The 14102-nt window shown below is 44.6% G+C and overlaps 1 protein-coding gene across 1 annotated transcript in view; it reads left to right on the top strand.

Annotated features, from left to right (window-relative positions):
- Positions 1 to 10302: 10302 nt before the first annotated feature.
- PTPRT (protein tyrosine phosphatase receptor type T) overlaps positions 10303 to 14102 on the top strand; it is a gene marked incomplete at both ends in the record, with an annotated part of 468324 nt that continues 464524 nt past the window's right edge. The window contains one exon of the mRNA XM_082325617.1: positions 10303 to 10372. Coding sequence (XP_082181743.1) covers positions 10303 to 10372 — 70 coding nt within the window. The remainder of the gene's footprint in view (positions 10373 to 14102) is intronic.

Genomic DNA, 14102 nt, shown 5'->3' with positions numbered 1-14102 from the left:
GTCAAGGGGTGGAATGGTCAAAGCAGGAGGTAAAGTTGAATTAATTAGTAAAGAAAAGGGTGGGTGGGGTTTTAGGGAAAAAGGACCTGTAGGAAACTCAAGCACTTTATTGGCATGAGGAAGAAATTGTTCCTTTGTTTCCAAAGCTCATAAAGCTCTGCTGTGCGATACTGTGTTCCTGCCTCTTCTACTAATGACTGCTAATGATACAGTGCCATAGCGCTGAGAGGAAAATATGGCCTTAATGAACCCTGATGAATACTTATGCCTTATAAAGGGATTAAGTGATATTTTTTGAGGGGGAAGAGTGAAGATACAGTAATTCTGATTATTTTTTTATGGTGCTCTATATTTTCCAAATACTTGATAAAGTTTATGCTTAGCTGTGGTGCTGTAGTAAATTCCTAACAAAAATATATTATGTTAGCTTATAAATTTCTCTGTAGATTTTATTAGATGAGCTTCATGAGCAATCCATTAAAAATGGGTGCTCTAGAATTTCCAAGTTTTCTGTGTAGTTTTCTGTACCCTTCTATGCTTTCTTGAATGAGTGCATAATGGATGTGACTCTTTAGTCACAATTCATTGGCATATTGCTGGGGCTGGTGTTTAACATGCTGTGCAGGAGGAAAGGCTTACACCTCCTGCGAATACTCAGCTGCTTTCTTTATGTGGGCTCAAATCCCTCGGGTACAACTCATGAGAATAAGTGAACAATTTATGGTTAACAGTGAGCTAATGCGCATCATCATAAATTTTAACATAACTGGTTTACTTTCAAAATAATTTCTACCTTTCACTAATGTTCTAGGCCTCTTTCTCCTCCTAGAGAAATTCTTATATTGATCACTTTTGGGGTACATCCACGTAGTGACAGAGATGCTGCTTTTATCTGCAAAATGGAAGTGAAAAACCTGCTGTAGGCTCACATGCATGAAGTGCTGGAGGTTTCTAGCTTTTCTGTTCTGACAAACTGTGCTTTTGTAAATTTGATGAGTTGGAGCTGTTGAGAGCACTCTTCGCTGACCGCCATTCTTCACTGATTAACTTAAGTGGCCTTTACTGATATTTTTTTGTTTATCATCTGAGTTGAGAATTTGTGAAATGTGCCTTGTGGAATCTTAACTTTCAAATTAGGATTCTGCAGTTTCTTGGAGGGAAGACAGAGTGAGGCAGTGAAAGAATTGGCTGTGATTTGTCATATTGAGTTTGATGTATTGGGGGGAAAAATGACTTTCAGATATGCTAGCTAGAGTTAAACTTGCCATAGTTGTTGATTCTTCCTTCTATCCCTAAAAATCAAGGGAAGATAAGGAGGAAAAGAATTCTACTTCTACAGAAGTAGAATTTGTATCAAAATAACTGGAAAATATACATGTATATTGAGGATTCATAATTACTTCAGTAGTCACAAGTTAAATAGATTTGCCTCTGTGAGTTTGGTGTGATGTAAGCCAAGTATTCTTATGATCACGCTTCATATTTCTGCTTGAGCTGCTCTTTTTAATAAGCTTTGGCTGCAAAAGCACATAATAATATTCTTAATAATCAATTACTTGGCTTGTAAGGAGGAGCTGTTTGGCTTTATTGGTGCAGCAGGGTGTGATTTAGAACTGCTAAAGGGAATGCTCAGTAAATTGAGGACATAGGAGATGGTGTTGGTTATGCTGCCCTGTCGCCTTCTGACAGCCCTCACTGTTTAATTATTAATCACGTTTATTATAGCTGTTTCTGATGGTCCCATTGCTCGAGGTATTGTATACACAGGGTCTCTGTGCCCAAGAGGTTTCCATTTCCAGGGCAGGGATGTGATGAGGTGTCACAGGCATTGTGGCTTGGTTTAACCCAGCCCGTCTCCCCATGCCTAACTCGGATGCTATTAGGAGACTGGAACTCCAAGGTTCAATGTGCAGTTGGCGGAGAGGAAGGGAGAGAGAGAGAGGCTCTTCCATGGGATAAATCAGTTTGCTCTAGGGTCAAAAATCCATAGGTACATTTGTTTTCACCAACTCCCCAGTTAGCATAGGGAAGCAAGGCTCTTAATTTAGATGAGCCCTGATAAGAGTGAACAGTAAGTTGGCAGTAAGTGGTGTGTGAGTTCCCCTCTTTGTAAGGGATTTCCTTGAGATAGGAGAGGAAAAAAAAAAGGGGGGTGGGGGAGAAGGCAGCAGCAAGTGTATTGAAATGGTGTGGAGGAGCAAAGGTAGATGGAAATTAAGGTAAAGGAACAGGGCTGGGGGAAGAAAAATCAGGTTGAAATTCTAGAAGGGGCTCCAAATACTCAAGGGGGTTTCGTTTTGGTTTTCTGAGGTACCTCTGCTGGCTTCTCTTTTTGTTGAATTGGGTATTTATGGTCTCCAGGAGCTGAGTATCTGAGCACAGTTTATTCTTTCCCTTATTTACAAGCAGAACACACTCTGGTAGAGGGATGACTTCTTTCTGTATTTAGATGTGAAGCTGACCCACAAGGTCTAGGTTGAGTTTCTACTTTCCTCAAAGAAAAAGATTAATGACAAAGGATAAATACTATACTGTGTGGAAGGGAAAAAAAGACTTTCATCCAGAGGTGCTAATGCAGTCCCCCTGATTCTGTGACTTCCTTCTGTTACGGCAGTAAGTGTGCTCTGTCATTACACCTAGAGATGGGGGAAAGCTCCCGAAAGCTGGAAAGTTGCATTTGAAATTCTTTGTGTGTTATTGTTCTCTTGAATGTAGGTAATTCTCAAGTACACTGACCACAAATTTTTAGAAATGTTCATTAAAGCAGAGCTCATGCTACTGCCTGCTCTAGAAACTGGGCTTGGAGTAGTCTTTAACTGGAATGCAACTATTTGGCATCCCTTCTTTATAGCTGATAGGTTTGATAGCTGTTTCTGAATCCCAACAGATTGAAATCTACAACGATATAATATCACTTTCAGATGTTTTTCTGAGGTCTCCTGTTGCAATCAGAATCTGTCAGTTGTTTGAGGCAGGTAGCAACATCTTTATGACCCCTACCTGGAGGAGCTGTTCCTGTTTCTTGTGACAAATGAAAAGGCACCTGCTTCCCCATTTAATGGCAGCATCCTCTGGAAAGTTGTGCAGAACACATGTAACCACCTGCTGATAATCCATGTGCAATCCAGATCCCCATTTCTTCATAGTGTTAATTCAAGGAAATTTTATATTAAGCATAACTTGCATGGAGGCTTTTAATGGGAAAAGTGAGCAGCGTCAAGGACTAGATCTTGCAATACATCATGGTATGTAAGCAATGAAACCCAGGTAAAGCATGAGCTATACCTGTTCAGTGCTTTGGAAACAACTGAAAATAATAGAATTAGTGGAAAAATATTCCATGCAGAGAAATATGCTCGAGGTACTACTGAGTCAGAAGATGGCAGTAATGACACCAACATCCCTTGTCTTTGTTTTTTACCTTGAAAATGAGTTACAGCTAGCACCGTTAGAATTGCAAACTTTCTAAAGTAGTGAAAGCTCAGAGTGATCTGAAAAGTATTGAATAAGAATAAAAGTTTGGATAAGCAAGTCTCCCCCTGCCCACTGTTCTCCTTCAGGGTCAGCCTTGTCCTTCAGATGTGCTTTCATCAAACACCATAGCGGCTTCCTGCAAACGCTGCAGCATCTATTCTGGGTGCTTGGGAAAAGCCTCTCCAAGGCCTGGCTGTGCTGCTGATGTGGGCTCCCTTTTGGCTGGGTCTGATTTTTCTGTCCCTGTCATCTCAACCTGCATGCGAGGAGCTTTCTCCACCGAGCATGTTCAGGTGTTTTCCACAGGGAATATCCCCTCTCCCAGTACAGGGTTTCATCCACCTCGAGTCAGCAGCCAGCACGAAGGACCAGGTGCTGCCTCTTCTGCGGTTCAGCCTTTTAAAAGAAGCACAATGTATAGGAAGCTACAAATAGGCAAACTAAATATTGTGTATTACAGCTGTCTCTGCAGTTCTGTTAATTTTTATCTGTAAATTGAACTACAACCATGAAAAACTGTACTTTGTTTTAGGAAGGCTCTTACCTGAGTACTCTGACCCTTACTCTATTATATAGGAAGATGAAGAGCTTAAGTTCAAAATTCACTGCTAATGGAGAAGAACTTGGGCTGTTTGACATTTTCAGCCTATTTCAATGTTGCCGCCTTGCTGTACTTTTCTACTTGCTTGTGTCTGCCTACGGTGTTAATATATTGCTTTTCCATGATCCAGCGTTGTCAAGATAAACTGCTAGATCCAGGCCTTTTTGGCATTTCCCGGAAAGTGTCACTGTTTGTGTATAAAGGTGAACTTGTATTTCTGAATAATTGATGGCTGGTAGTTAGGTTTTTTTATCTTCAGAAAGGAAGAAACTTATTAATGAGGAGGATGCATAAGAGATCAATGCCAATGTGTCTGACATCGATTAATGATTTCGTTGTGTAACCAGATTAAAAAAAGCAGCTGATGATGTGCTGATAATTTGGTGGGAGTGGAAAAACAGACGTGGTATTGCTCAAAGGATACAGGCAACGGGGCAGAGGTCTTCTCCCTGATGTTCACTGGGTTGGCCTACTATAACTTCTCAGTATTTAAGGTGATGTGCAGCTGTGGTACAGGTTTCTTTTTTCTGTAGGGGTGGAGTAGGTGTGTAAATATGGGTGAGCCCATATGGAGAACTGAAGCTAATGCTGGAGACACAGTTTTATTTTTAATAATAAAATTGAAATTGGGAAGACAGATGGGTGAAGTTGCAAGTGATATTGGGAAAATGGCACAAGGTGTTCAGTTTCCTTTCTTTAACCCCCCCTCTGCCCACCCGTGGCAACAAAACCTTAACAGATGATGTTCTAGACCCAAATTTACAGTGCACAATGTAAGGAAGTGGAAACTTGCCCTTTGAACTTTACCTACAACTTTCACCCATGAATCCTGCTGACTAATTTGTAAAGAAGATACTGCATAATAGGTAGTTCTGTAATGAAAGCTGTAAATTGTGTATTTACTTGTAAGTATATACATACTGCTTGCCCTGGGGGAGAAAAAATGGTTTACCATATTGGATCAGACTGATCTTGATGTGTACCGAACTTCTCAAAGAAAGATGGGGACCTCTCTTATGCACCCGTTGGGTGTGTGATGCTGCGTAGATGGAGCAGAGTTCCTCCTGCATCTCTAGGAATCTGCCTATACCCAGACAACTGAGTGGCAGTCGTGTTCTGGTGTTGCCATGCACCACCAAAGAGGCACACAGGACTGCAAAAAGATGTTTTCCTATCCTTAAAAGAAGCACGTGGGCTATGGAGTATTACTCTTATTTTTAGGAAGGGGACCTGTGTTGTCTATAAGGGGCACAGGTAGCCTGGCTACCGTCTGTGAGCTGGCTTTCTGCTGGAGATATGAGAGATGTTGTACACGCTACAGGGGATTGGATGAGTTCCTTCACGTTTCTGTTCTAGCCTGGTAGCAGGATATTTACAGACTAACTTGTTTGTTAAATACTTCAAAAACATATGTATTGATTCAAGTCCATGAGCTGATTTTTTTATTAGGTTTTCTTGGTTAAATGTACTTAGTGGCATAATGTGACAGTGCCTTCAGTTGTTCAGCATTTTGTTTTCCAGGGGCAAGCTGCATCATTTGCGGGTGGATAAAACTAAGGATTAAATTTTCTTCTCTCATCTGACGCAGTGAGGGAACAGTTTTGTGGAGTCAAGAAGCCTCAAGCGATAGGCTCGAGAAAACTTTAAAACTTTTGTTAATGTTTTCTTTTTTAAGCCACTTCAGACGTTGCTTGAGTTATTAGTAACAGCAAAATAAGCTATGATGATATACGCTAGGATGGAATCAGACTTAGAACTTTTCTTTCACCATTTTTATAAAATAATGTTGTGTAGGACACATTAGCCCAGAAAAATAGAGATCTAGCAAGACCGTTTTGTAGGGGTTTTAGTTCTTTGTGCTAGCTGCAAAGGCCACAGATCACATAAAAGCATATACAGTCGCGTGTGGTATTTCTTGGTGAGTGTCAGAGTTTTGGAGCACAGCTTGTCCCCGTCTTGCTTGATGTTTCATCACTAAAACCAATATCACGGCCCTGTTTGAATTTCAGGGGTTCCCTTGGCTGTAAATGAGTTATGCTGATGATATGACACACTGCTGATCTGCAGCATGCTTTCCCACTGCGCTTCTCTAGCGATACGACTTCCGATTTTTATAGCTGGATTTCATCCCATCACTATACATCCAGCCCTCAAAGATGTTGTCTAGAAGACTACTTCAATCCTCTTGTGTTACCGATATCTATTGACTTTGTCATCAGTATATTCTGTTAGAAGCCAACTGTCGTGGTTTAACCCCAGCCAGCAACTAAGCCCCATCCAGCCGCTCGCTCACTCCCCCCCGGTGGGATGGGGGAGAGAATCAGAAGGGTAAAAGGGAGAAAACTCGTGGGCTGAGATAAGAACAGTTTAATAATTGAAGTAAAATAAATTAGAACAGTTAAATAGGCAAAGCAAAAACTGTGCATGCAAACAAAGCAAAACAAGGAATTCATTCCCTGCTTCCCAGCGGCAGGCAGGTGCTCAGCCATCCCCAGGAAAGCAGGGCTCCATCACGCGTAATGGTTACTTGGGAAGACAAACGCCATCATGCCCAATGTCCCGCCCTTCCTTCTTCTTCCCCCAGCTTATATACTGGGCATGATGTCATATGGTATGGAATAGCCCTTGGGCCAGTCTGGGTCAGCCCCCCCCCCCCCCCCCCCCCCGGCTGTGCCCCCTCCCAGCTTCTTGTGCCCCCGGCAGAGCAGGGGAAGCTGAAAAGTCCTTGACCAGCGTGAGCGCCACTTAGCACCTATTCAGCAACAGCTTAGCACTGCCTAGCAAGAACCAAAGCATCAGTGCATCATCGACATTGTTCTCATCCTAAACCCAAAACACAGCCCCATACCGGCTACCAAGACGAAAATTAACTCCATCCCAGCTGAAACCAGGACACCAACTCATGGTATTAATGTAAAAATTAAACTTTAACAGAACTCTGAAAGTGCCTGACCGCTAACCTCATGTCCCTGTGATCTCTGCTTGCAGCCCAGTCTTGTTGCCTTTCTCTTTTAGGGCAGGTCCTTGCTGCATGTGTTTTCTATAATATTGCCTATTTTCCTATGTGCTGTTCAATTGGATGTTCTGGTAAAACATCGATAGATGTGACCTGATCGTATTTGTTTTGTTTACAAAATTACCTGTGTGTTGTGGGGTTTTTGAGGTTTTTTTGGTGTGTGGTGTGTTTGCGTTTTTTTTTTTTTTAAAGGTTGGATCTGCCTAATTTCCATTTGAATATCCATGCTGTATTTTAAATTATTTTTTTATTTAGCTCTACAACTTTATTCCTCCATAGCTTCTTCTACCAAAGGCCTTGTACACTGTGGGAAGATCAGTGGCTTCAGAGTTGATACTGTGCTTGTTGTTCAGCAGTTAGATTATTACCAGCTCAGTGTTGTCATTAACTGAAATACTCACTTTAGGATTTCGGGTTTTGTGCTAATATCCGTCTAATTTTAGTTTATCCTGTCCTCACTGCAGTCATCCTGCATCTCACCTTATTCTTTGTTTTCCTTTCTCACAAGAAAGTGTTTTTGAGTTCAGGTAATCCTTTATAAGGTTTTAGCCTGATTTAGTTCAGCCTAATGTTTGGCTTTACGCTATTTGGTGTCTAAGACATAGTTGTCTCTTCTGATCGGTCCTTTTTTTGGATTCTTGTAGGTTGTTTATTTCTAACCTCTTTCTGCTTACCCAGGTAGAGGTAGGGTATCCTTCTTCACCTTGCTTACAATGCAGATTTTTTTCTTAGGCTGACACCTTTCCTTGGAAGAAGTGTTAAGCTTCTCCGCTTTCCACTCCCTAAGTTCCTTGGACCTCAGTAAATCACTGTGTTTTATCAATTTTTTGTCATTCTGAACATGAATTGCAATTTGCTTTTTTTCCTTCCCTTTTATATAGAAACAACTGGTGTGATCACTTGATTTAGGGTAGGCTTTTTTTTTACAGCTTGTTCTTCGCTACTGTTTTCTTCACTTCTTACCAGCACCATCTCTGTGTTTCAAGACTCTGTGTTGTTATTGTCCAAGTAATTTGCACTGATACAGAATTATTCCAGCAGTTTCTGACTATGCCTACTGTGCTGGCTGGATGCTTTCTACTACCTAGCAGGCTACTTAGTGACTTTTTCTTGCTGTTCTGTTGTCTGCTTTCCCTTTATCTCTAATTGTGTACTTGTTTGTGATTGTCCTTTTACTCAACAAAAGATAGTGGCATGCTGTAATTTTTGAAGTGATGCTGACACCTAAAGAAAGGACGGCACTTCATTGACTGGAGAGCTTGTTTGGCCTGGGGGGATTTGGTTTTGAGTGAGATATTTGGACTTTTTCTTAACATCAGCTTTGGATAGGGATGCTGAGGGGGGAGTGTGGAATCATTTAAGCTGGACAGTAGCAAACTGATGTTTTCTCCATTATGTGAACCTTGGCTAGCAGGGTAGCACTCTCACTTGACCGGACAAGGGTTGCAATGTGAAATTCTTCAGTGCTGATTTCAAAATGTCAAACTTGACCCTTCAGTGCTAAACCCACGAGCCTCCTTGCTTGATGAACACCACAGCTTTTTTTTGGAGTCTTTTCTGCTCATTGAAGGCGAGCTGGTTTGGGGGGCAGCTAGCCATGTGCTCTGTGTTGGGCAAGCCAATACCCTCCTCTACTCCCAGCTGATCGCCCTCCGCCTGCTGCCTTCAGGGTGGCACAGCCTCGCAGCGGCCCAGGAGCAGGGCTGCATCTCTGCCCGAGGAGCCTCACAGAGGCAGGAATCTGGCCCAGGGAAGAGAGTGTGTCGCGATGGCTCCTGAAGCCTTCCAAAGCCCTAAAAAAAAATCATCTTCATACTTTGTGCGTGACTTTTAAGTCTCTGGAGCTCTCAAGTATTTCATGTGAAATGCAAACTAGTAGTTTTAAATGCAAATTGGTGTCAACGGTGTAGTTCCTCTCCAGGTTTGGGTCAGGGCCAAAACAAAACAAGACTAAAAGTACAGGTGCAGAGCTGTTCCTGCCGGAGCGGGGCCTGTGCCGCTGCCCGGGTCCTGCCGTCAGGTTCCCCCCGCCCCTCCCTCCCAGAAGCGGCTGGGGGCGGCGGGGAGCGGGGCCGGGGCCGGGGCCGGGGCCGCGCGGCCGCCGCCGGTGCAACACCCCCCCCTGCGGGCCGGCCCCGGGGACGGGGGAGAGGGGGTTAAACGACACTGGGAGCGGTATTAGATTTAATGAGGAAGCAGTGTTCTATTCAATCTGTTACTATTGCTCTGTGAGTAAAAGCGTGCCGAGCACCGCTGGAATTTCTTTTGAAAGTTGAGTTGCTGTTTAAAATAATCCCGTGCTGTGTTAATGGGTAAACAGGTGCCTTATCCTGGTGGTCTTCGCTTTCCTTTTCCTGCGCAAATCCGGGCTCAGATGGTTGATCGATATTGCCATGTCTCTCTCTCTTTTTTTTTTTTTTTTTTTTTCTTATGAGGGGCATGCTTTTTTGGTAAAGAAGTTGCCAGCGGAAAGCAATTTTTAGCATTTCTTGAAGACTGTGTCTCTGCCTGCGTGTAAAGCCTTTGAGTGCAGCAGTACACGGTGTGATTAGGTATTTAGCAGCTAACTCTCTCGAAAGTAAAGTGAATAATCATGGAAATTACTATTTTCAGCTGCAAACGCCTGTAAGCTGTTCCTGACAGCCGCTCGAACAAAGGACCCTCTGCACCCCGCTGCCGGCTCTGGCGGAGGGTCGCTTCTTCCCTCCCCTCCCCGCGCCGCGCTCAGCCACGATCCCAGTCCTCCGGTTAATGCCATACCCTGCATTTACTCTCCATCCCCGCTGGAAACAGGGCAGGAGCAGGAAAACCTAGATTTGCTGGCAAGATGCTGTACTTCAGCCGCCGCCGATAGGAGATTTTTGTGTGTGCAGCTGGGCTCGCATAGGGATTTAAAAAAAAAAAAACCCAAGCAATCCACAGCCCAGCCACTGAGGAAGCCGTTCAATCCGTGGGAGGGGGCAGCCGGGGTGGCTGCCCCTCGCCGCGGCGGGGCAGCGGGGCCGGCGCTGGGCGGGCGCGGCCGGCGCTGGGCTCGGGGGGAGCCTCCCGCCCGCCCCCCGCCCGCCGCCACTTCGGCGGCTCCTCCGAGCAGCACCGCGGCTCCGGCTGCCGGGGCCGCCGCCGCGCCCGAGCCGCCAATGCGGGGGATATTTGCAGGGAGGCAGCGGCACCGCGGCAGCGGGGAGGGCAGGTGAACTCCCGGGGAAGGATGACCGGCGTCGCCGCGATCGTCTTTCTCCTGCAGCTCTTGCCCAAGGCGGAGGGACAGGTCTTCGCAGGTGAGTGCGCCCAGCCCGCCCGCAGCCCCGCCGAGGCTGCCCGCTCCCCCGCGGCGCGGCTCTCCCCGCCGGCCGCTGCCCTGCCCGGCTCCCCCGGGGCATCGCCCGGCCCCCGGAGCATCCCCCGCCGCGGGGCGGGCGAGCCCCGGCAGCCTCAACTCTTCGCCTCACCCCTTCCTCCAGCCCCTCGGCCTCGCAGGGAGCTCCCCGTGCAAGCCCCGGAGCAGGCAGGGATGGAAACGTCTCTCGGAAGGCGGCTGGGCGGCGAGGGAAGGAGCCGTCTTATTAAAAGTCGGTTTCTGGAGCGAGGCGTGCGCGGTGCCCGAGCCCCGGCAGCGGCTCGGTGCCAGCGCCGGGCGGTGGAGGGCTCTGCCGCGGGCGCTGGGCTCTGCGGGGCCCCCGCTGTCGCTGACAGCGGTGCCTGCGTCTGGGACCGGGGAGGCTCGCTCCTTGGGAAGTTGCGGGTGGTGGGAGATGACCCCATTGCCTTTTTACTCTGGGATTCACGACATTTGAGCCCTTTTTGTAGTAAACAGTCTTGCCGAGTCCGAGGCAGGACTTAGCTCCTGAAGGATATGCGGCTCGGGGGGAGTCCCTGCCTTTCCCCTCCAGTCGGGCAAAAGGGGTTTTTGGGGTTGTTCGCAGAAGTTTAGTGGCAGTTTTTGCTCCCCTTCCATCTCACAGCTCAAGTAACTTTCTCCGGGGACGCAGCTACTCGGACTGGCTCCTGCCCAGTTGTCCCTTTCTCTGTCACTCTGATCTTAAGGAATACTTTGCTCCCTGGCATGTGCACATTAATAGCAGCCAGCTCTTTTCCCCCTCCTACAAGTTCCTTTAGGCATAGTTTGAATTACTTGAAGATGACAGGTGCCTATGGAGCTGGTTTTCTCCTCTTGTGCTGTTCTGTAGGTAAAGCACAGAGATGTGTGGCTTTGTTTTTTCCCTTGGATCTTTTAATATGGCATTAATTTTCTCACTGCAGTTTTTCTTTATATTAAAAAATAAACTGTTGTAACTTTTTCTTCTTTCTTGACTTCGTGTATCTAGCTAATTTTTTTTTAATTGTGTTTTTCCCTTATCTGTGTATTTAAGACAAGTAAAAAATCCCTGTGCAACATTGGCTAGTAGGGATAAATCTCAGCACTTGAGACTCTGTTTCATACCTCCAACACGCTGAAGTTTAGTTCATCTCAAGCAGTGGAAGATGTCTTAGTTAAGACCGAGAGCTCGAATGACTTTGTCTCGCTGTGTTCAAACAGAAATAGTGCAGAGCGTAGCAGACGCTGAGCGTGCGGTGGGAGCACGACGTGTACCTCTAACTCATCTCTTCGGTGCAGTATGGCTCAGAAGAAAGTTTGGCGTGCGGAGGGCCCGGCAGGCGCGGGAGACCTCGGGCAGCTGGGTGAAGTGGACGTTGTAGTCAGTCCCGCACGCTTTGACAGCACCGTGGTATCGTGTTTACATTGCTAGGCAACTGCACAGATCCGCGGATTTATTAGAAAGGCTGGGAAATCTAACCTGGTTAATAGCTTCTTCGTTGAGTAAGCAATATGTGAAGCTGTTTTTTTTCTTTTTCTCTCTCTTCCAACTGTGTTTTCGTGCTCTCGACACTTCTCATATCAATTGAGATTAGATCCTTGGCTTTTGATGAATCATTTAGCCAGATGCTTGGAAAAAAGACAAATGGCAAACTTTTAAGGGGGCAGAGAACACTTTGTATTTGAGGGAACTATCAATATAATATGAGCTATATAAGCTAAACGTGCAAATTTAGGGATTAGCCAGCTGTTGTCATTATTTTCAGAAAACCATGAAATATTTTGTTTTAATCTTTACTTCAGCAGGAATAGTGACCGTGAGGCTTCCTAACCATTAGTATCACCTTCCACCTCCTGTTTTAATGCTCTCTTTACCATTCAAAATAAGAGGAGCTGTTTTTAATAAATAATGTTTTCTGAGCTGCTTCTATTAATGAAGTTAAAAGACAGTTTCCTCCTCTTAGACTATATATCTGGCGTGAAGTGTAGTGGTCTGGACTCTGCCCATATAGCTGATATTTTTATGGCAAAAAGCAAAGCTTTTCCGCTGCACTTTGTCTCTGAAATTTCCGTGAAGTTTGGCGAGACCGCAGTTTGTGCCATCGGTGCGTTTTAGCATCTTCCATCAGGTGGTGCTGTCTCCATAACTATTAGGATGCAAATACCTCCTGTCTCTTTCTGATTGAATTATTTTTCAAAGCCTAATGCGTTTATTCAGCAGCCTTTTGTTAAACATCCGCAAAAAATCACTGTGCTATGAAGTTGGCTCGGTTTTTTGATTTATTTTCTTATATGATAGTTGGGCTAAGAAGTAGGAAAGCCTCAAGTCAAGACAAAATGGTATTCAATTCCTACCCGACCTGCACAGCTGCTGCTTCTTCTTCATATTATCCACAACATATAAAATTAGAAATACTACAAAGCGACAGCAGAACGCTGATGGCTTCTTTCTGGAATACCTAGTTTCGTATTGAGGGAGCTGGTTAACGCGTATTTCTCTCTGTAATTTCTGTATTGCTCTATTTAGAACCCTTCTCCCCAGCAGTTACTTTTAGTTGCCTGCAGTCTCTGTAGTTATAAATAACTGAAGGTATGCTTTTGAGGTTCTAAACTTTTTGTTAGCTTTAGGGTCAGCTACTAATTTAATGCCTCTACTTTCCCATAGAAGAGACAGAAGTGACACCAGGTAATTCCAGTAATTGCTGATTCTTTCAGCTTTTCAGAAATCAAGGAACTTTGCTTACGGGGAAGTTTTTTTTTCCTTAAAGCACGTGTGCAGTTTTTCTCCCACCAAATACGTGGAGTATTCTTGCAGTTGCTGTGCACTTTGCTACAGTCTGTTTTGTGTGCATTTTTAGCACAGGAGAGTGCAGAATAGAGAGATTAAAGTCATTTGGAGCTGTGAAAAAGCATTTGGAGGAAAGTAGGACAGTGGGTTTACATTGGGACTGTTCACCTGAGCACCAGATTACTTTGACCCTTGTCTGTCTTCTGACGTCAATGTTTGTTTTATTTTTTTCATTTTCCTGCTCCTTGTTTCACTGTGGCAGAGCTCCTGAACATGGGGACGTATAGCTGTTCGCTTTCAAAGACTGCTGCCACATCATAAAGTTACGGCAACTGATAGTTCATTACACATGGTTTGTCCGGGGATGATGGAAGGGCAACAAACTGCAAGGAATTTTTATTGGGAAGATTAATTCATTTACTAGGAGTTCATTTACTGACAGCAAAATCTGTGAGTAAATTGGCAATGAAAAATGGATGTTTCTGAGCAAGCTACTCTGTGGCAATTGTTAACAAAGCAGCCATTTAACTCAATAATCACTTTTCACTCCCTCTGGGGAGCTGTTAGCACTACAATTCAACTTTATTTTTCATTCCTGGCTGGCTTGATTTGTTTTCTAATACATAAACAATTAATATTAAAAAGGTGATATTGTGAAACTGCCTATTTCAACAGAGGCAATGAAAGGTCACTGTGTGTATAAAGGCATTTGTGAATCTCTTGAGTGATAATCCTTCTCTTTTACAAACGCAGAGCCCTTTTTTACCATCCACTCTTCTGAAAGTCCCTCAGCTTTGCTTTTCCTGTTTAATTCTACTTTTTTAGTCTGTTATGCTCTATGTGCGGGCCCACGTGCTCTAGTTTTCATTAATGTTATGGGAATGATTTGGGACACTTATTGTAG

This window comes from Platalea leucorodia (assembly GCF_965183815.1).
Source record: "Platalea leucorodia genome assembly, chromosome: 13".
In the NCBI taxonomy this organism is placed as follows: domain Eukaryota; kingdom Metazoa; phylum Chordata; class Aves; order Pelecaniformes; family Threskiornithidae; genus Platalea; species Platalea leucorodia.
Note: the sequence above shows the minus strand (reverse complement) of the source record. Positions and strands in the feature narration are given on the sequence as shown.